The 23482-nt window shown below is 41.1% G+C and overlaps 1 protein-coding gene across 5 annotated transcripts in view; it reads right to left on the bottom strand.

Annotated features, from left to right (window-relative positions):
- Positions 1-6598: 6598 nt before the first annotated feature.
- The window catches only part of LOC115152781 (butyrophilin subfamily 2 member A1), a 40259-nt gene continuing 23375 nt past the window's right edge, over positions 6599-23482 (bottom strand). For 4 of the 5 annotated variants that reach the window (XM_029697568.1, XM_029697570.1, XM_029697572.1 and 1 more), the window contains 4 exons: positions 20585-20605; positions 18245-18271; positions 9774-9800; positions 6599-7460 (listed from right to left, as the gene is read on the bottom strand). In XM_029697568.1, the coding sequence (XP_029553428.1) occupies positions 6931-7460; positions 9774-9800; positions 18245-18271; positions 20585-20605 (605 nt within the window). In that variant the 3' untranslated portion in view covers positions 6599-6930. The remainder of the gene's footprint in view (positions 7461-9773; positions 9801-18244; positions 18272-20584; positions 20606-23482) is intronic. The other variant, XM_029697571.1, reaches the window with a different exon arrangement.

The raw sequence follows: 23482 nt of genomic DNA, 5'->3' as shown, positions 1-23482 counted from the left end.
CCTTCACACTCCTGGGCCAGACTATACTTAATCATAGGACCTACTGAAGAGATAAGTCTTCAGTAAAGACTTAAAGGTTGAGACTGAGTCTGCGTCTCTCACATGGGTAGGCAGACCATTCCATAAAAATGGAGCTCTATAGGAGAAAGCCCTACCTCCAGCCGTTTGCTTAGAAATTCTAGGGACAATTAGGAGGCCTGCGTCTTGTGACCGTAGCGTACGTGTAGGTATGTACGGCAGGACCAAATCGGAAAGATAGGTAGGAGCAAGCCCATGTAATGCTTTGTAGGTTAGCAGTAAAACCTTGAAATCAGCCCTTGCCTTAACAGGAAGCCAGTGTAGGGAGGCTAGCACTGGAGTAATATGATCAAATTTTTTGGTTCTAGTCGGGATTCTAGCAGCCGTATTTAGCACTAACTGAAGTTTGTTTAGTGCTTTATCCGGGTAGCCGGAAAGTAGAGCATTGCAGTAGTCGAGCCTAGAAGTAACAAAAGCATGGATTAATTTTTCTGCGTCATTTTTGGACAGAAAGTTTCTGATTTTTGCAATGTTACGTAGATGGAAAAAAGCTGTCCTTGAAGCAGTCTTGATATGTTCTTCAAAAGAGAGATCAGGGTCCAGAGTAACGCCGAGGTCCTTCACAGTTTTATTTGAGACGACTGTACAACCATCCAGATTAATTGTCAGATTCAACAGAAGATCTCTTTGTTTCTTGGGACCTAGGACAAGCATCTCTGTTTTGTCCGAGTTTAAAAGTAGAACATTTGCAGCCATCCACTTCCTTATGTCTGAAACACAGGCTTCTAGCGAGGGCAATTTTGGGGCTTCACCATGTTTCATTGAAATGTACAGCTGTGTGTCGTCCGCATAGCAGTGAAATTTAACATTATGTTTTCGAATGACATCCCCAAGAGGTAAAATATATAGTGAAAACAATAGTGGTCCTAGAACGGAACCTTGAGGAACACCGAAATTTACAATTGATTTGTCAGAGGACGAACCATTCACAGAGACAAACTGATATCTTTCCGACAGATAAGATCTAAACCAGGCCAGAACTTGTCCATGTAGACCAATTTGGGTTTCCAATCTCTCCAAAAGAATGTGGTGATCGATGGTATCAAAAGCGGCACTAAGATCTAGGAGCATGAGGACAGATGCAGAGCCTCGGTCTGACGTCATTAAAAGGTCATTTACCACCTTCACAAGTGCAGTCTCAGTGCTATGATGGGGTCTAAAACCAGACTGAAGCGTTTCGTATACATTGTTTGTCTTCAGGGAGGCAGTGAGTTGCTGTTTGAGTCTTCTATGGTGAATTTTGACCGAATAACAGCCGGTTCAAGCAGTGTATTGTCTGAGGTCATGTAGTTACTTCATGCGCATTCACGCATGGATAGCATTTTTATTTTTCTTCTGTAATGAATACGCTATTGTCCGGTTGGAATATTATCGATTGTTTATGTTAAAAACACCCTAAGGTTTGATTGGAAACAGCATTTGACATGTTTCTACAAACGGTAATGGAACTTTTGAGCTTTTCGTCTATTGATTTGCGCCCGTCTCGTGCCTTTGGAATAGTGTTCTGGACGCGCCAAAAAAACGGAGGTATTTGGACATAAATTATGGACTTTATCAAACAAATGAACATTTCTTGTAGGAGTCCTTCCGAGTGCATTCCGCCGAAGATCAGCAAAGGTAAGAAAATATTTATAACAGTATTTTAGAGTTTTGACAACGCCGTGGCTTGACGGCTAACTGTATAGCTTGCATTGATGGCGGAGCTCTGTACACAGAATTTTGAAAAATGTGCTTTCTCCGTAAAGTTATTTTGAAATCTGACACAGCGGTTGCATTAAGAGGTAGTATATCAATAATTCTTTAAATAATTGTTATATATTTTGTCAACGTTTATGATGAGTATTTCTGTAAATGAATGTGCACATTCACCGGAAGTTTTGGAGGCAAATCATTTTCTGAACATCACGCGCCAATGTAAAATGCTGTTTTTGGATATAAATATGATCTTGATCGAACAAAACATACATGTATTGTGTAACATGATGTCCTAGGAGTGCCATCTGATGAAGATCATGAAAGGTTAGTGCTTCATTTTAGCTGGATTTTGGCTTTTTGTGACACATCTCCTTGCTAGAAAAATGGCTGTGTGGCTTTTCTTGTTTAGGTGGTGTCCTAACATAATCTAATGTTTTGCTTTCGCTGTAAAGCCTTTTTGAAATCGGACAACGTAGTTGGATTCAAGAGAAGTGTATCTTTAAAATGGTGTAAAATAGTCATATGTTTGAGAAATTGAAATTATTCGATTTTTGATGTTTTGAATTTTGCGCCCTGCTGTTCCATTGGCTGTTGGCTAAGGGTCCCGCTGGCGGAACGGGGTTCCGCTAGCGGAACGCCTAGATGCAAGAATTAAGATGTGAAGGTCAGTCAATTAGGACAATTTCAAGAACTTTGAAAGTTTCTTCAAGTGCAGTCGCAAAAACATCAAACGCTATGATGTTTCTCATGAGGATCGCCACAGGAAAGGAAGACCCAGAGTTACCTTTGCTGCAGAGGATAAGTTCATTAGAGTTACCAGCCTCAGAAATGGCAGCCCAAATAAAAGCTTCACAGAGTTCAAGTAACAGATGCATCTCAACAACAACAACTGTTCGGAGGAGACTGCATGAATGAGGCCTTCATGGTCGAATTTCTGCAAAGAAACCACTACTAAAGGACACCAATAATAAGACGAGACTTGCTTGGGCTGAGAAACACTAGCAATGGGAAAGGGAAAGAGGGATACCTAGTCAGTTGAACAACTGAATGCATTCAACTGAAATGTCTTCCGCATTTAGCCCAACCCCTATGAATCAGAGAGGTGCGGGGGCTGCCTTAATCGACATCCACGTCTTCGGCGCCAGGGGAACAGTGGGTTAACTGCCTTGCTCAGGGGCAGAATGACAGATTTTTACCTTGTCAGCTTCGGGGACATTAGACCAGTGGAAATCTGTCCTTTGGTCTGATGAGTCCAAATTTGCGATTTTTGGTTCCAACCTCCGTGTCTTTGTGAGACGCAGAGTAGGTGAACGGATTATCTCCGCATGTGTGGTTCCCCCGTGAAGGATGGAGGAGGAGGTGTGATGGGGTGGCGGTGCTTTGCTGGTGACACTGTCAGTGATTTATTTAGAATTCAAATCGAACTTGTCATGTTGTGTTGCTACTATGCTGTGTTGTCATATGTTACTACCATGCTATGTTGTTATCTTAGGTCTCTCTTTATGTAGTGTTGTCTCTCTTGTCGTGATGTGTGTTTTGTCCTATATTTGTATTTCTTTTTTTATTCATCAGGACTCAGTGTAATCCTCCCTGTATTCTCCATCCCACAGCCATACAGTCTAGTATAGGACTCAGTGTAATCCTCCCTGTACTCTCCATCCCACAGCCATACAGTCTAGTATCCATCATCAGGACTCAGTGTAATCCTCCCTGTACTCTCCATCCCACAGCCATACAGTCTAGTATCCATCATCAGGACTCAGTGTAATCCTCCCTGTACTCTCCATCCCACAGCCATACAGTCTAGTATAGGACTCAGTGTAATCCTCCCTGTACTCTCCATCCCACAGCCATACAGTCTAGTATCCATCATCAGGACTCAGTGTAATCCTCCCTGTACTCTCCATCCCACAGCCATACAGTCTAGTATCCATCGTCAGGACTCAGTGTAATCCTCCCTGTACTCTCCAACCCACAGCCATATCATAGCATACTCATTTGAGTGTTCCGGATTTACGTTTACTATATTACGTTTAGTCTATGAGACCAGTCTGAATACACAAGTGACTCCTGGCATTATACCTAAAGCGGACAATGCAATTGGCTGCACTTGCATTAACAGAAATCCCATGCAGCCTTGTTTACAAATTGGAACACTGGAATGGGAGATGTAATCTACACCTTCATTAGGATGATAGAAATCCTCATTATTTTCTTGAATGTTTTTTTCAATTTGAGCGCAATTATTTCTGTATTGCCTTCACTTTCTCTTTCTGAACTTTTTTAGTGATTGACATGGGTGGGGCTTCGTGACAATGATCAAGAGCATCTGCTCACCGATTGACACCTACAATGCAGTTCCACCTCAAACACCACCAAAATATCCCCTATGTAGTCTGCTATCTGGTTAATGCTTGATCTGATTGAATCTTTGTCTCAGCCTTACTTTCCCATAATTACTGCTGTCAAAGACACATGGCTGGTGATCAAAGTACATACATGATAGTTATGCCACGATAATACTCTGGCTTGTAGAGTATTGATGAGTTTGGACCAGATCAACAGGACAGTGAGGACACTATTCCAGTTGTGGAAAAAGTACCCAATTGTCATACTTAAGGCATCTTTAAAAAAGTAAAGATACCTTAATAGAAAATGACTCAAGTAAAAGTACAAGTCACCCAGTAAAATGATACTTGAGTAAAAGTTTAAAAGTATATGGTTTAAAATATACTTAAGTATAAAAAAAGTAAACGTAATTGCTGAAATATACTTGAAAGTATAAATAATTTCAAATTCCGTATATACAATAGTCTGTCTGATAAAGTAGTCTCATACAGTAGTCTGATACAAAAGTCTGTCTGAAACAGTAGTCTGTCTGATACAGTAGTCTGATACAGTAGTCTGTCTGATACAGTAGTCTGTCTGATACAGTAATCTGAAACTTGTCTGTCTGACACAGTAGTCTGATACAGTAATCTGATACAATCAATTAATAAATCAAATGTATTCATAAAGCCCTTTTTACATCAGCCGATGTCAAAGTGCTATACAGAAACCCAGCCTAAAACCCCAAACATCAAGCAATGTAGTTGTAGAAGCACAGTATTCTGTCTGATACATTAGTCTGTCTGATACAGTAGTCTGATGGGGTAGTCTGTCGTATACAGTAGTCTGTCTGAAACAGTAGTCTGTCTGATGACAATGATGGAGCTAAAACTATTTTTAAACACTCTTTCAGAACATTTTATTATCAAATGACCAATATGTAAAACACATGTATTTTGTGCTGCTGCTACATTGTTACCTACATGTAGGAGCACACAGCAGAAAGGATACACAACCAGTTGTGATTTTAGCATGTAAATCTTGTGCACGCCAGCAAAGCCACTACACAACACAACACAAAACAATACATTAATTGCACTTTAACGGTTACAAACAGTGCCCACAAACTGTTAGGGCCTACATAAAGCTGTCCCAACAGCAAAGTCCCAACAGCAGTCCCAACACCTTACCACTGCTACACCTGGCTATCAGTGGAGCCATGTCTGGCAGCGAAACAGTTAATTCAGCCTCATTTACCGCCTTCTTAAAAAATATAGCTGATATGGCTGACTTGTTTAAACAAATGTGGTTTCTACTGACAATTGAGATGTACAAACGATGGCATAAGGGAACGACGAGCGGATAAGAGACAATCCGTCATTTCGATTAAGACATAAATGAGCGAGCTAGGATGGACGTTGTCAATATAACTACTTGTTCAGCACTTTTGAAATATACAGCAACAGAATTCAGAATATGGGCTGTTCTAACAGTATTCTCTCTGTACACCAAGTCAGAACCGTAGGATAAATAACGGGGGCATATAAGCAGAAAATGAAAACTCAGTACAGGAGGGGAAAAGGGACCAAATTATTAGCATGAGGCACATGGGCTACTAACAGCTTACTACACGACATATATTTAGTATTACTTTCTTAGCTACAGTACACGTATCTCCCTGGGATATTACATCATTTATGCAGCAGCATACAAAGCATTTTTGGACTCACCTTGTTGTGCTGTGAGCACTTCCTTCCAAACCACTCATTGTTGAATTTGCGATGTCTAACTTGTTGTGTAATGTTTATGTCCAATGGCCGATAAACACCGATACGTTTTAGCTATAATTTCACTCCATTATTTATCTTCATATGACAAGGATTAAAAAGGATTTGCCAGTAGATTGTCGACTTGATTCATGATATTGACTTCTAGCTAAGATGTTGAAAGTATGATGTTGACATGATCAGTCCAATCAAAGCTACTCTACATGTAACGTGATTTGATGTCATTTTATCTGTGGCCAATGACCTTCTTGGATGGGCACTTCTAATGTAACTCTATGGCATCACCCAAAGGGCTAGAATTTTGGAAGTCTACCCTTTCACTTCGCCGTGACGAAGTGTCCCCATGAGAGACAGAACACAGCCAATCACGGCGCTAGGCTCCATATTTTCTGCTGGCTTGCCCCACCACCACAGAAAGCACTACTTTTAGAAAACACAGAGAATAAAAATATATAGCACACTCTCCTGAAGACAGAACAGTCCAAGGGATTGGTGAAAGACACATCAAAGATTAGTCAAATAATCAGTGGTCTGGGATGGTCCAGTACCAGAATGGGTTCAGATCCAACCCATTGCTCTTTCAACATTCCTACCTTCACTCTTTACCTTTCTGTCCTATCCAATAAACAATATACTGTTCCACTCTACTACAACAACAAAGACTGACAGGAAATCTATAACTTAGAACTCATGTACATTAAGTCTCTCAATAGGAGTTACTGCTGTTTATACTGTATCTGCCTTGTTTGATTTAAAACAGTCAGTCAGTGACATCTACAGGACAGATGACCAGTAAGACAGAATGTTCCACACAATGCCCTCAATGGAGAAAGCTAGAAAAACAACGCCCCTCTAATTTAAAAAAAAATGCATTATCTATTAACTAAGTCAACTTATGTAACAAATATTGCATTATTCTTGTCAAACTGTTTTGGTTTGTTTTTCCTACTTAAAAAAAATTATATATAGTATATTTACTGCACATTAGCAAAATAACAAGCATTTCACAAATAACAATTGCACCTTGTTGGATTTAAAACAGTCAGTCAGTGGCATCTACAGGACAGATGACCAGTGAAATACTATCTGAACCACCAGGGTTGAAGAATGGATAGAGTTGCTTAGTGAAGGTGCAGCCAGTGAAAGAGTAGATATGACACCTGTCCTCCACATTGTAGAAGGAGACCTGACACTTCTCATAATCCACAAATACCCCCACCTTCTGGGGCTTCTCTCTCAGTAAGAGGTTGACAGGGGAATCCGCATGAGCTGTGTACTTTCCATCCTTCAGCTCCACAGTCCAGTATCCTTTATTAGGGATCGGTCTTAAACTTTCATTCATATTGATGGACTTTCTGACCACTCCCAAAGTCCACTCAGTCTTCCCCTCCACCTTCACCTCATAATAGAACTTCCCTGAGAAGCCCACATTTCCGAGGACACAGGACCAATTTGTAAACCTCTTCCCGTTGTCAGAGAGAACTTGATTTAGTTCTCCATGTCTCACTTGTTTCCCGTCCTGAGACAGGATGAGTTTACAATGTGCAGTATCAGGGTCTAGAGTCACATTCACTGTGGAGAGAAACATATGGTAAAGACAATGACATCATGACATCAACATCAGTGGTATAAAACACTATGGTAAACACAATGACATCATGACATCATTATCAGTGGTATAATATGCTATGGTAAACACAATGACATCATCAGTGGTATAATACACTATGGTAAACACAATGACATCAACATCAGTGGTATAATACACTATGGTAAACACAATGACATCATGACATCAACATCAGTGGTATATACACTATGGTAAACACAATGACATCATCATCAGTGGTATAATACGCTATGGTAAACACAATGACATCATCATCAGTGGTATAATACACTATGGTAAACACAATGACATCATGACATCAACATCAGTGGTATAATACGCTATGGTAAACACAATGACATCATGACATCAGTGGTATAATACACTATGGTAAAAACAATGACATCATCATCAGTGGTATAATACACTATGGTAAACACAATGACATCAACATCAGTGGTATAATACACTATGGTAAACACAATGACATCAACATCAGTGGTATAATACACTATGGTAAACACAATGACATGATGACATCATGACATCAGAGGGTATAATACACTATGGTAAACACAATGACATCAACATCAGTGGTATAATACACTATGGTAAACACAATGACATCATCATCAGTGGTATAATACACTATGGTAAACACAATGACATCATCATCAGTGGTATAATACACTATGGTAAACACAATGACATCATCATCAGTGGTATAATACACTATGGTAAACACAATGACATCATGACATCAGAGGGTATAATACACTATGGTAAACATAATGACATCATCAGAGGGTATAATACTAGTGGAAGACAACATGTTACTGTATTGATCTCTGACACATCATACTGTCTTCCTCTATTAGTGGTCCATGTGTGACTGAGGTAGAGAGAACAGGACATCCTGTAGCAGTTTTCATTAGGTCATGGGTGAGAACCTGTAAACTAATGTTAATACATGATTTATGGCTGGATTCAATCAGATCTGTTTTATCCAACATAGCAGTTGTTTTGACAGTGTCAGAGGTGGAACTGCATTAAGAGCTGTCAAATCCAGCAAAGTGGTCTCAAAGCATTTGCTATTATTCTGTAAGATTATACGAGACAATCCATTTAGTATGATATGTTACGTTTCGTATGGTATGTATTCATTTGTGGATGTCCATAACCCATTTTGTATGATACCTTACGAGTTACAATTTGTATGGTAAGTTATGAATTGCAATTTGTACAATATGTTATGAATTTCCAACATGTACAATGTTACACATTTTCAAAACGTATGATATGTTACGAATTCTAATTCGTTGTGGGTAAAGTTAGCTAGGTGGCTAATGTGAGCTAGCTCTAGGGTTTAGGAGATGGGTTAAGTTTAGGGGAAAGGTTAGCTAAAATGGTTAAGGTTTGAGTTAAGGAAAGGTTAGCTAAAAGGGTTAAGGTCAGGGTTAGCTAACATGCTAAGCAGTTGCAAAGTAGCTAAAAAGTAGCAGCCAAGAAAGTTGCTAAAATGCTAAAGTTGTCTGTGATGAGATTGGAACATCAACCTTTGGGTTGCTAGACGTTTACATTATACGCCCACACAGTCTGACCAGCCACCCTTTTGTTTTAGCCTTAAGTAACCTTCTATCTTATGTAATCATACCAAACATAACAAATCATACTAATTTCAGTGTACCGGATTCACATTTACTATGTTACATCTAGTCTATGAGACCAGGCTGAATACACAAATGGCTCCTTGCATTATGAGACCAGGCTGAATACACAAGTGACTCCTGGCATTATACAAAAAGCGGACATTTCCATTGGCTGCACTTGCATTACCAGAAATGCAGCCTTGTTTACAAGTTGGAACACTGGAATATGAGATGTAATCTACCCCTTCATTAGGATGATAGAAATCGTGCAATTTGATCGCAATTATTTCTGTACAGCCTACACCTTCTCTTTCTGAACTTCTAAAGCCAGTAGGGCAGGTGGGGCTTCGTGACATCAATCAAGAGCAGCTCACACAATGCAGTTCCACCTCACCAAAATATCCCCTATGTGGGTGTCTGCTATCGCTGGTTAACGCTTGATCTGATTGAATCTTGGCCTCAGCCTTACTTGCCCATGTTTACAGCTGTCACAGTAAATACATGATAGTTACGTCAGGCTAATACTCTGGCTTGTAGAGTATTGATGAGTTTGGACCAGATCAACAGGACAGTGAGGACACTATTCCTCCCTAAAATACAGCTCGAGTCACATAGTATAAAACACACCTGCATGTCTTCTGATGGTTTCAACACCTGAAATATAGAGGAAGAGACTGTTGGTTATGAAAATGAGCAACATACTGATGGATATCACAAACTACTGTAAGTGGACATTTGTGTTGTTCAATCCAGACCTCAAACTATGCAGACTTATAATAACTTTAATCTTAGTGGACATATGGGGAGAAACACTGGCATACCTGACACCCCCGCTGCCCCGGCAAGGTGGGGACCACAAGAGACCATTTAATTTATACATATATATAATAAATCATTTTGACAGTAACCCTCCAAAGAGTCATTCATAAACCTTTTTCATTTCCAAATGTACCAGGAAGCTAAATGTAGTTTTTGGGCTTCAGGAATGTGACTGAAAAAGTGAAAAAGAAACTGATTGATAGTATGAGGGGATAGTCAGTGAACAAATGCTGTTGTCAAGGCTACGACAGCACCAGTGCAATGAGTGGAGATTACTTAGGTGTTCAAAAACTCAAACCGAGTGCCTAATGCTTCTTAGATAGTTCTTTATGAGTTTTAGTTTAGAAAATGATATCTCTGCAGAAGCAACAGTTACATTGTGTCACGTCCTGACCAGTATAAGGGTTATTTGTTATTGTAGTTTGGTCAGGACGTGGCAGAGGGTATTTTGTTCATGTGGTTCTGGGTGGTGATTTATGTAGTAGGGTGTTTGATTTATTATTTCCGGGTTTTGGTCTATGTTCTTTCTGGTTTGTGGTATTTCTATGTGTAGGTTAATGGGGGGGTTGGACTCTCAATTGGAGGCAGGTGCTTTCTCGTTGCCTCTGATTGAGAGTCCTATATATGGGTAATTGTTTGGTGTAGTGTTGTGGGAGATTGTTTCTTGTTTTGCCTGTGTGAGCATGACAAGACTTTTGTTGTTAGTTTGGTGTTCTCTTTATTTAAAAATAAATAACAAGATGAGCATCCACATTCCTGCTGCGTTTTGGTCCTCCATTCCTGACGACAACCGTTACAGAATCTCCCATCAAATAAGGACCAAGCAGCGGAGGAAGGAGCAACGGAGGGACGATCTTGAGAAGTGGACGTGGGAGGAGATTATGGCCGGAGAAGGTCCATGGAGGAAGTGGAGCGAAGACCGGGAACGCTACAGGGGAACACGACTGGCGTTTAAGCCCGAGAGGCAGCCCCAATAATTTTTTTTGGGGGTGGGCACACAGGTAGTTTGGCTGGGCGAGGATTGAGCCCCAGGCCAAATCCCCGTACCTTTTTTGGGTAACCAGTGACTGGACAGGTCCCGTGCTTCGGGGCAATGGGTACTGTGGTGAGGCCAAGTATTTTTAGGCCGGTACGCGCAGTACCAGCGCCCCGCATTTGCCAGGGGGAAGTGGGCATCCAGCCAGTAAGAGCGATGCCAGTTCTGCGCTCGAGACCGCCAGTACGCCTCTACGGTCCAGTGCGTCAGCCCAGTCCGACTCGTTCTGTTCCCGCTCCCCGCACTAGCCCTGAGGTGCGTGTTCCCAGGCTGATACCTCCAGTACCAGCACCACGCATCAGGCTTCCAGTGCGTCAGCCCAGCCTCGAGAGTTCGGCACCAGTGTGCAGTCCAGAGTATCCGCCAACAGTGTCTAGTCCGGGACCGAGGGAATCTGCCTGCGACCCGGGACCGAGGGAATCTGCCTGCGACCCGGGACCGAGGGAATCTGCCTATGACCCGGAACCAAGGGAGTCTATCAGCAACCCGGAACTGAGTAAGTCTGTTGACGATCCGGAACTAAATATGATTAACTGTGTATCAAATGAGTCTGCCTACAGTGTGGAACGGAAGAGGTCTGCCTACGATCCGGAACGATGGGAGTCTGCCTATGGCCCGAAACTGAGCAAGTCTGTCTGCATTCTGGAGGACAGTAGGCCAGAACCACCTCCTGTATAGTTGGTGGGGGGGTGTAGAACAAGTGCCGTCGGTGACGGCAGCCAACCTCCCTTTAGTTTAGGGGGATTTTTTTGTTTGAGGTGCATCCGGGGTCTGCACCTTTAAGGGGGGGGGGGGGTACTGTCACGTCCTGGCCAGTATAAGGGTTATTTGTTATTGTAGTTTGGTCAGGACGTGGCAGAGGGTATTTTGTTCATGTGGTGATTTATGTAGTAGGGTGTTATTATTTCCAGGTTTTGGTCTGTTCTTTCTGGTTTGTGGTATTTCTATGTAGGTTAATGGAGGGGTTGGACTCTCAATTGGAGGCAGGTGCTTTCTCGTTGCCTCTGATTGAGAGTCCTATATATGGGTAATTGTTTGGTGTAGTGTTGTGGGAGATTGTTTCTTGTTTTGCCTGTGTGAGCATGACAAGACTTGTTTGTGCGTTCTTCGTTTGTTATTTTGGTGTTCTCTTTATTTAAAAATAAATAAGATGAGCATCCACATTCCTGCTGCGTTTTGGTCCTCCATTCCCGACGACAACCGTTACACATTGATGTAAGAACAGCTTGAGTTGCCATAGCAACAGCAGTGAAACTGAGCAGAAGGGAGTTGTTACTGAACTGCTGTATTTGAAGTACATGTTTAATTCATGTTTATTTAAACTACGCAACTTAGTTAAGAAACAATTTATTTTACAATGATGGCCAAACCTTCCCCTAACCCCGACGACACTGTGCCAATTGTGTGCCACCCTACAGGACTCCCGATCACAGCCGGTTGTGATATTGCCCGGGATCAAACCAGGGTCTGTACTGACGCCGCTAGCACTGAGATGCAGTGCCTTATACCTCTGCGCCACTCGGGAGCCCACAAGCTGACAGTCCCCGAAATCAGGCACTAGCATTACTTAATATGTTGATGTTTACATGACTTTGTTTGATTACCCACCGTTTTATAAGTCAGAAGACTATCCAGACCTTACTAGGACCATGTCAACGTCCTCTGTCGAATAAACGTATTTGCCTCCCTCTGGTGGTTGAAAGTATCACTACATCAATTGATTTTACTTCACTGCAACGTTACGTCAAAGGGGCAGTCCTTGGAAAACGTTTATTCAGCTCGACTGCTTCAAGGCACAGACATGGAAAATCAGTCCGAATTTGTATCGAGGCAGGCAGATCTAAATACATACCTTTCATTGCTCTACAATAATGAATGCGACCTACACACTTCCTTAAACCTAAAATAAGTAAAGTAATTTCGTGTGGAAGTCAAACATTCCTCTAGGCTCAGATAAAAAATGACAGGAGTGGCTATAGAGTCAGCTACCATCCTCAGTAGCTTTCCATCTAAGTTGTCAATGCCAGGAGGTTTGTCATTATTGATCGTTAACAATAATTTTTCCTCCACTCCCACACTAACTTTACAAAATTCAAATTGCACTGCTTTTTTTATGCATGAATATAATTGCTCACTGTTTGTCGTGGGCATTTCCTGCCTAAATTAGCCCACTTTGCCAATGAAATAATGATTGGCTTATTCAAAGCCATCTAAGTCAATGAAAGATTTGAATTTGTCTTTCTGCCCATAATTTCATTTAAAGTACTTAAGTTCTTTATCATTGATCTTGGCTTCATAATAAAAATTCTTTATGTTGAGTTTAGTCACTTAATTTCTCAATTTGCAGTAAGTAAGCCAGTCAGATGTACAGCCAGACTTACCCATTCCTTTTGCCCCAGTTTCTTAACAAGTGCATGTTTATCAATAATTGTAAGAAGCAATTTCATAAAGCATCAAGTGCAGAGGCTGGATGCTCCTCATTAATCACATCAGACCAACAAATATTTAACATCCACAGCAAAATCTTTTGTATGATCTCTTACAGTGCCTTGCAAAAGTATTCATCCACCTTGGTGTTTGTCCTATTTTGTTGCATTACAACCTGTAATTTAAATTGATTTTTATTTGAATTTCCTGTAATGGACATACACAAAATAGGTGAAGTGAAATGTAAAAATTCTTGTTTCAAAGAAATTTAAAATGGAAAAGTGGTGCGTGCATTGGTATTCACCCCTTTGCTATGAAGCCCCTTAATTAGATCTGGTGCAATTAATTACCTTCAGAAGTCACACAATTAGTTATAAAGTCCACCTGTGTGCAATCTAAGTGTCACATGATCTGATATATACACACTCTGAAAGGCCCCAGTCTGCAACACCACTAAACAAGGGATACCACCAAGCAAGCAGCACCATGAAGACCAAGGAGCTTTCCTAACAGGTCAGGGACAAAGTTGTGGAGAGGTACAGATCAGGGTTGGTTATAAAAAATATCAGAAACTCTGAACATCCCACAGAGCACCATTATATCCATTATTAGAAATGGAAAGAATATGGCACCACAACAAACCTGTCAAGAGGGCCACCCACCAAAACTCACAGACCAGGCAAGGAGAGCATTAATCAGAGGCAACAAAGAGACCAAAGAACCCTGAAGGAGCTGCAAAGCTCCACAGCGGAGACTGGAGTATCTGTCCATAGGACCACTTTAAGCCGCACACGCCACAGAGCTGGGCTTTACGGAAGAGTGGCCAGAAAAAATACATTGCTTAAAGAAAAAAATAAGCAAACACGTTTAGGGTTCGCCAAAAGGCATGTGGGAGACTCCCCAAACATATGGAAGACGGTACTCTGGTCAGATGAGACTAAAATTTTGCTTTATTGGCCATCAAGGAAAACACTGTCTGGCACAAACCACACACACACACACCAAGAACACCATTCCCACAGTGAAGCAGTGGTGGCAGCATCATGCTGTGGGGATGTTTTTCCATCGACAGGGACTGGGAAACTGGTCAGAATTGAAGGAATTATGGATGGAGCCAAATACAGGGAAATTGTTGAGGGAAACCTGTTACAGTCTTCGAGACTTGAGACTGGGACGGAGGTTCACCTTCCCGCAAGACAATGACCCTAAGCATACTGCTAAAGCAACACTCGAACCTGTTATGGACAGGACCCCTAGCCAACAGAATAGCAGGGCGCAAAATACAAAACAAAAATACCATAATACAATTTCCTCAAACAATCAACTATTTTACACCATTTTAAAGATAAGACTAGTTAATCCAACCACATTGTCCAATTTCAAAAGGCTTTACGGCGACAGCATAACATTAGATTGTTATGACATCAATTTGACAAGAAAACCACACAGCCATTTTCCAAGCAAGGAGAGGCATCACAAAAACCAGAAATACAGCTAAAATGAATCACTAACCTTTGACAATTTATCAGATGACACTCCCAGGACTCAATGTTAACCTGTTATGGCTAGGGGGCAGTATTTTCACAGCCGGATAAAAAAACGTACCCGATTTAATCTGATTATTACTCCTGCCCAGAAACTAGAATATGCATATCATTATTGGCTTTGGATAGAAAACACCCTAAAGTTTCTAAAACTGTTTGAATGGTGTCTGTGAGTATAACAGAACTCATATGGCAGGCAAAAACCAGAGAAGATTCCAAACAGGAAGTACCCTCTCTGACCATTCCTTGAGCTTCTTGGCTCTGTTTAAAGAAAATTTAGGATCTTTGCTGTAACGTGACACTTCCTACGGCTCCCATAGGCTCTCAGAACCCGGGAAAAAGCTCAATGATGTAATTCCAGCCGCTGGCTGAAAAACTTTAGCGCGTTTGGATGGTGGTCGATCAGAGGGCCATCAGACTGAGGCTCGTGCACGAGGGGACCCCATGTTTTTATTTTCTCTCTTTGTACAAAAAAACGATTTCCCGGTCGGAATATTATCGCTTTTTTACGAGAAAAATGGCATAAAAATTGATTTTAAACAGCCGTTGACATGCTTCGAAGAACGGTAATGGAATATTTAGAATTTTTTTGTCACGAAATGCGTCGTGCACGTCACCCTTCTTTACCATTCGGATAGTGTCTAGAACGCACGAACAAAACAGAGGATATTTGAAAATAACTACGGATTATTTTGAACCAAACCAACATTTGTTATTGAAGTAGAAGCCCTGGGAGTGCATTCTGACGAAGACAGCAAAGGTAATAACATTTTTCTTATAGTAAATCTGACTTTGGTCAGGGCTAAACTTGGTCGGTGTCTAAATGGCTAGCCCTGTGATGCCGGGCTATCTACTGAGAATATTGCAAAATGTGCTTTCACCGAAAAGCTATTTTAAAAATCGGACATATCGAGTGCATAGAGGAGTTCTGTATCTGTATCTATAATTCTTAAAATAATGTTTTTTTGTGAACGTTTATCGTGAGTAATTTAGTAAATTCACCGGAAGTTTGCGAGGGGTATGCTAGTTCTGAACGTCACATGCTAATGTAAAAAGCTGGTTTTTGATATAAATATGAACTTGATTGAACAAAACATGCATGTATTGTATAACATAATGTCCTAGGGGTGTCATCTGATGAAGATCAAAGGTTAGTGCTGCATTTAGCTGTGGTTTGGATTTATGTGACATTATATGCTAGCTTGAAAATGGGTGTCTGATTATTTCTGGCTGGGTACTCTGCTGACATAATCTAACGTTTTGCTTTCGCTGTAAAGCCTTTTTGAAAATCAGACAGTGTGGTTAGATAAAGGAGAGTCTTGTCTTTAAAAATGGTGTAAAATAGTCATATGTTTGAAAAATTGAAATTTTTGGATTTTCGAGGACTTTGTATTTCGCGCCACGCCCATCATTGGATATTGGAGCAGGTGTTCCGCTAGCGGAACGTCTAGATGTAAGAGTTAATGCAACCACTGAAATCTGACACAAAATAGCTTTATGGCGAAAGCACATTTTTCAATATACTGAGTACAGAGCTCAGCCATCAAAGCAAGCTATACAGTTACCCGCCAAGTTATGGAGTCAACTAAACTCAGAAAAAGTATTATAAATCTTCCCTTACCTTTGCTGATCTTTGTCGGAATGCACTCCCAGGACTCCCACAAGAAATGTTATTTTGTTCAAAAAACTTCATATTTATGTCCAAATACCTCCTTTTGTTCACGCGTTCAGATCACTATCCAAGGCAAAATGCGCGAGCGTAAAACCAGAGACAAAAAGTCAAAATGTTACATTACCGTTCGTAGAAACATGTCAAACGATGTTTACAATCAATCCTTAGGGTCTTTTTAACATAAAAATTGAAAACAAACAGCAGGGATCTAGACAGCCACAAACCTGGGACAACCCGCGGTCCCAGCCACAATGGCTAACCGCGTCACGGGCTATGTTCAAGAACACCTCGCTAGCTTGATGTCCAGCTAGTTAACAGCTAGGCTAGCTGCGACACCAAATAGCCCCTCAGACCCGTCCTTGGTCGGCAGGATCACTGGAAAGATACAAGCAGTCCCAGCAACTGATGCCAACTGCGTAGCGGGATGCAACATAAGCTAGGTAGCTACCAAGAACTTTCCAATATACTCTGAAAAAACTAACTTTCCAAACAAAACCGGTGAACCGGAATTTGAGTTGTGTGGTTGTTTTATCAACAGTCCCTTCTGTTATATCTTGGCATGCATCATTCAAGACTAAGTTGAATTGTGTGCAGCACAAAGGATATATAAACACTGTCTCAGGAAAGACTGTCTGGGCTGTCAATGCTCAGTATAGAAAGCAGTCGGACCCGCAACCTGGACCTACAGGCCGTGGTGAAAACTTTTGCACACAAAAAAGGACAACTTCAGGACACCATGGGAGTCTCAAGTTGGATTTCATTTGATTTACCTGGAACATTGCAGCCCATTTGTGTAAACTATTATCCAAACAATAAATAGTGGCTGAATTGACCCTCAAGATGACTACTTTTTCCTTCATTGTTCGGCGATTTGATGTGCATCTTTTATTAAAATTGTATAAATAACAGCTAAATACGGTATATAGCTACATATAGTACACTGCATAATGAAACAATCCCTAGTTAGCGAGTGATTTGAGGGTGGACTGACTTGGCGTTATTAATAGACTGGTTTTACACACAACTTTCTATCCAAGCTGAGAGAGAGCGAGAGGACAGCTCATGTTATGCAGGTTTAGGTATTCTATACAGGACAGTTGTATATTCTGGTAGCTAATTAGTATGCGGTTGCATCAAACATTTATTTTACAATCTGCAATGATTTAATTTACAACTTTAATTACTGAACAAGTAATTATATTATTGCCACCAGCCAATAGTAGAAAATTACGATCAAATAGGCCTGTTTACCAGTTAACATTTATCCATTAGCCAAAGCTAAGCCTTGGCACCACAGAAAGCCTATCATCAATTCGATAGGCATGCAGCCGCATAGACATGTCGCGATTTCAGCACCATGGCCAGCGATCGGTAGTCTATACTTTGATTTTATGGGGTGAACTCCGACCTTGCGGAAGTCCAGAGAAACTGTGTTATGCCAGTGGGGAGATTGATGGACACTTCAGTCAAATTTTGTGCCAAACACACTGACACAATGTAATAAAACATGTACTACATTAATTATCTATCATACTATGACTGCAAACAAGATTCCAGGAATAAGTACATTCAAAATATTAGAAATCAGTTCTTCCTTTACCTGGACTCCAGTTTGTGTTCACAAAATCTGTGGATACATTATTTTTAACCAATATTAATCATTAAGATATACAGTTCTCATCACTGTACACAAACGTTTAGAAATGGTCCATGTATTATTGATGTACTGGAAGCCAGCATATACTGAAGCTATAGTTTAGAACCCTGTAATAAGGATATCTTCCATAGTGAGTTCTAGAGTGATGCACCAAGAAGAGAGTACCGTCACTACATCCAGTCACTCACTAGTCCATACTTGTAAAAATGCCCATTCTTTAATGCTTTCCTTGTACCTATGTTTGTCCTGTATCACTGTGCCTTTTTTGTTTGCTGAAATCCGTAGTTTTGGATAAAAACTGTTATAATCGTAATCCACTGTTTCCAAATGAAGTAAAAAGTTTATGACTTCAAGCAGGCACTATAACACGATGCTTTTATCAATATCCATTATTTAACCTGTTGGATTTACCCTAGGATAGGGGGCGCCACAGCGCATTTTGGAAAAAAATCGTTCCCATTTTCAACGGCCTACTAATCAAAGTCAGAAGCTAAGACATGCATATACTTATTTTATATGGATAGAAAACACCCTAAATTTTCTAAAACTGTTTGAATGGTGTCTGTGAGTATAACAGAACTCGTATGGCAGTCAAAACCCCGAGACCGATTGAACCAGGAAGTGGAAATCTGAATTGTGGACTCGACTTCACAGCCTTACCTATAAATCACAACGTAAAAAAATGAAAATTGAGCACTTTCCAGTGCTTCCACTAGATGTCCCCAGTCTTTACAAAGTGTTTTGAGGGTTCTGCGGTAGAAACTCAGTGAAAGAGACGATGTGGCAATTGGTCAGAGTAGTAGGGCCATGAGCATTGTGACGTCGGCGGCCGTGTCTGCCCCCACCTTTGGAAGCCTTTTGAAACACAATGACATCGTCCCACTCGAATCTGATTGGCTCTCTTGTTGAAACAGGCCCTGACGATTACTTGATACAACGTTTGACATGTTTGAACGACCCTAACTTACCGTAAACAGTCATTTTGCGTTAGACAGGTGCCGCGCACGGAACAACATTTGATTACAGCCTTAGGACGCGCTAACGACAGGAAGCTAATGGAACATAAAGCATGGACTTTTTCGACCGAAAATACATTTGTCATGGACCTGGGACATCGGGAAGTGTTTTCTGATGAAGACAACTAAAGGTGAGGGATTATTGGCGATATTATACAATATCAGATGTTACTTGCTCAAATGTTCAAAGATGGCGCCGAGCTAGGTTTTCGAGCTCAATTTCTGGGTATCGCATCCCATTTGATCTCAAAGTGTGATTACCCTGTAAAGTTAATTTAAAATCTGTTTTGACAGGTGTTTTCAAGAGATATTCATCTATAAATCTTAGATTGACAATATATATTAAAAAAATCGTTTTCGAATAGTAATTTATAAAATTGTAGCACTGTTTCCCGGGACGCATTATATGGGAAAATAGTTAGTCAACCTCAGGTGCCGATGTAAAATGCTGTTTTTATATAGAAATATGACCTTTATTGAATAAAAGATTGCATGCTGTGTGTAACATGATGTCCTAGGTGTGTCATCTGATGAAGTTTGTAAAAGGTTAGTGCTGCATTTAGCTGTTTTTTGGTTATATGTGATGGGTGTGCTTGCTCGGAAAATTCATATGATGCGACTTTTACAATGTACTCCTCTAACATAATCTAATATTGTGCTTTTCCTGTAAAACCTTTTTGAAATCGGACAACGAGGGTCGATTCAAGAGAGGTGTATCTATAAAACGATATGAGACAGCCCTATATTTGAAAAAAAAAAAAAATATTGAATTTCGTTATGCTAATGTCGCTAGGAGTTTTCGCTGGAAAATGATCCCGCTAACGGGATGGTAGGCTGAAGAAGTTTGGCGTACTGTGTAGCTGTGCTTATCCTGATTGTTATAGCGTTGTCAGTTGGACTGGAAATCCATAGTTTCATAAAACATTTAATTCTAGGCTTCCCCTGCCAAAACAAACAAAAAAAATTAAAAATGTAAATAAATCAGCCGTGCAATGACGGGCTGCCCCCTCACCGTTAACAAACAACGTCTCCTTTGGCAGAGGTCACGTAAAATTCTACTTTAATAAACTATGGATTTCAGCATACAAAGTCACAATTACACAGGACAAACAGGTACAAGAGTTTAAGAATGGACATTGTGTCGCCTGATAGGGACTTGATGTAGTCGGAGGTACAGTCCCCACACTCATCACAACTCCATTGACAAAGCTAACATATACAGTATAAAGCCATCATATACAGTAGGTAACAAAGCCTTAATACTTACCCAGCTGAGAAGCCAGTATTTCTACAGATAAACAGATGCATATAGTCAATTAGACACATCAGTGGTGTCCAAGGGGGAATCAACATGTGTTTTGTATTAGCTACCTCTCTAGTCTACACTGTAAAAATAAAAAGGTTCCTGTAGGATCTTTTAGGATATTGTAAGGTTAAAAAAAATTACCTTAAGGTTCATTTAAGAACACACATATATACACACACACACGTTTGTTTTTTAACCTTTGTAGACTTAAGGGGTACTTTGAAGAACCTTTTCAAATGAGGGGTTCGTTTTGGAAACAGTAAGTGAGTAAAGGGCACTCGTTCATATTCAAATTGAGAACGTTTGCATTATGGGTCAGCTAGGACTCAGGTATGGAGTTACCATACATTATGGGTCAGCTAGGACTCAGGTATGGCGTTACCATACATTATGGGTCAGCTAGGACTCAGGTATGGAGTTACCATACATTATGGGTCAGCTAGGACTCAGGTATGGCGTTACCATACATTATGGGTCAGCTAGGACTCAGGTATGGAGTTACCATACATTATGGGTCAGCTAGGACTCAGGTATGGAGTTACCTTAGTTTTTTAATCATTATTACATGAACTAAGAAAGTTGCTACTATATACCCTTTTGTTTTATGTTTAAATCTGATACTTTGTTTTTATCATGGACTCTGTATCCTATGAAATTACCTGTTTTGGAAACGTGGAGCCTGTGTCTGGCAAATACATTTGTTTGTTGTTACACTATACTGCCCTACCAAGCAAAAGGCAGTAACTGCTCATGGTGTGGAACTGACAAAAATGGCTTTTATTTACCTTGGTTTCACAGTAACTTTATGCAGTTACTGCTAACATGACCCCAATATTCTCCTAAACACAATGGAGGCAGGATACTTGTCCACATGATTAAGCATGTATTTAATGATTCAAAAATTACGTTAACTAATTCGACCAAATTAGCAGTTGCTGCCTTTTTGCTTGGTAGAGCAGAATAGGAGCGTTGGATTCCCTGTTTTGTGGTTACTTTGGAAGCGCGTCTGACGGCGACATCACATGACTGGATTACGAATTGCCTTTAAATTTGAAAACAACGTCGCTGAATGGAACGCTGACGACCGGAGGTAAAGAGTCGAACATTTCATCTGACCAAAGTAAAACTAGTGTAACTCCTCAACTGTAAATGGATGTTCCCAGTGACAGTGTTAGAAGTGACTGATGCTATTGAAGCTCTGTGACTGTTTGATTTGAGCTATTCACTGTGAATAGAGGGGAGAGGATTGTGGTTGTTCTTCCGTTTTGGCTCTGCTCTATATGTTGGATGAATTCGTGGAACTTGTAAGCTTGGAATCGTGCGTGTCTTTTGTTGTTGGATTTGCGCGCTGAGTCGAGAAATCATTGTGGAGCGGCGAAAAGCAGACTGTTACGGATACAGTTATCCTGTAGGTATCCTGTATGTATCCTGTGTGTGTTTTCGTTTCTCTCCCCTTCTCCCCTCACAGGTGAATCACTCCCCAATCACTCATCAGTCCCCAAACAGAAGACACCTGTTCCTTTTCCCTCAACCAATCACATCCCTTTCCCTTGGTTTAAAAACCCAGTCAGTTGTTTTCTCCCCAGATCAATCTTTGTGTTCATTCTCTCAATCTCTCTGTGTCCCTCTCGCTATATTGATCTCTTTTGTTTTTGCAACTACATGTCACATTTGTCCGGTAATCCTGTGAGTATTGTTTTGTTGTTTGACTGTTTGGTTAGTTAGAACTGGGCGGACCACCCACTGTATTTTTGGTTAGTTAGCTAACTGTTCTTGAAATAGGCTAGTCTAGTTTAGGGGTGTTTTTGGCTTATTGTTTCTTTGCTTGGGTCCAGCTCAGCCCCTTTTCTCACATCCCTTTACCGTGTGTTTAAAATAAACCTTTTGAGTTTGACGGTAGTATACATTCACTACTGTAAGTCGCTCTGGATAAGAGCGTCTGCTAAATGACTAAAATGTAAATGTAATGGGCAGGGACTCTGCTGTCCTAGCTTCAGGGGGAAGCTGGTTCCACCATTGGGGTGCCAGGACAGAGAAGGACTGGGATGGGAGGGCCAATAGACCAGATGTGGCAGAATGAAGTGCTTGGGTGTAGGGTTTGAGAATAGCTTGACGGTAGGGAAGGGCAAATCCTCTTGCTGCTATGTAGGTAAGCACCCTGGTCTTCTAGAGGATGCGAGCTTCAACTGGAAGCCAGTGGAGTGTGCTGATGAGCAGGGTGACATGGGAGAACTTGGGAAGGTTGTAAACCAGGTGGGCTGCAGCGTTCTGGTTTAGTTGCAGGGGTTTGATGGCAAGAGCAGAGAGCCCAGCCAACAGCGAGTTGTAGTAGTCCAGGGAGATGACAAGTGCCTAGATTAGGACCAGCGGCACTTCCTGTGTGAGGTAGGGTCGTACGGATGTTGTAGAGCATGAACCTGCAGCAGCAAGTCACTGCTTTGATGTTTGCAGAGAACGACTGTTGTCCAGGATCACGTTTAGGTTCTTTGCACTCTGGGAGGGCGACACTGACGTTGTCAACCGTGATGGAGAAGAGTGAGGGTATTATGGAACCAAGTGACTTGGTGTATAGAGAGAAGAGGAGAGGGCCTAGAACCGAGCCCTGGGGGACACCAGTAGTGAGAGAACGTGGTGCAGACCCAGATCCTCTCTACTGATGGTTTCCAGTGTCAAAGGTAGTGGATAGATCTAGGAGGATGAGAACAGATGAGTCTGCTTTGGCAGTGCGGAGAGCCTCTGACACAGAAGAGCAGTCTCGGTTGAGTCACCAGTCTTGAAGCCTGACTGATTAAGGTCAAGTCGTTCTGAGAGAGAAAGTTGATCAAAGACGGCACATTCAATTGTTTTGTAAAGAAAATA

The sequence above is a fragment of the Salmo trutta genome, chromosome 18 (genome assembly GCF_901001165.1).
Source record: "Salmo trutta chromosome 18, fSalTru1.1, whole genome shotgun sequence".
Taxonomy (NCBI): domain Eukaryota; kingdom Metazoa; phylum Chordata; class Actinopteri; order Salmoniformes; family Salmonidae; genus Salmo; species Salmo trutta.
Note: the sequence above shows the minus strand (reverse complement) of the source record. Positions and strands in the feature narration are given on the sequence as shown.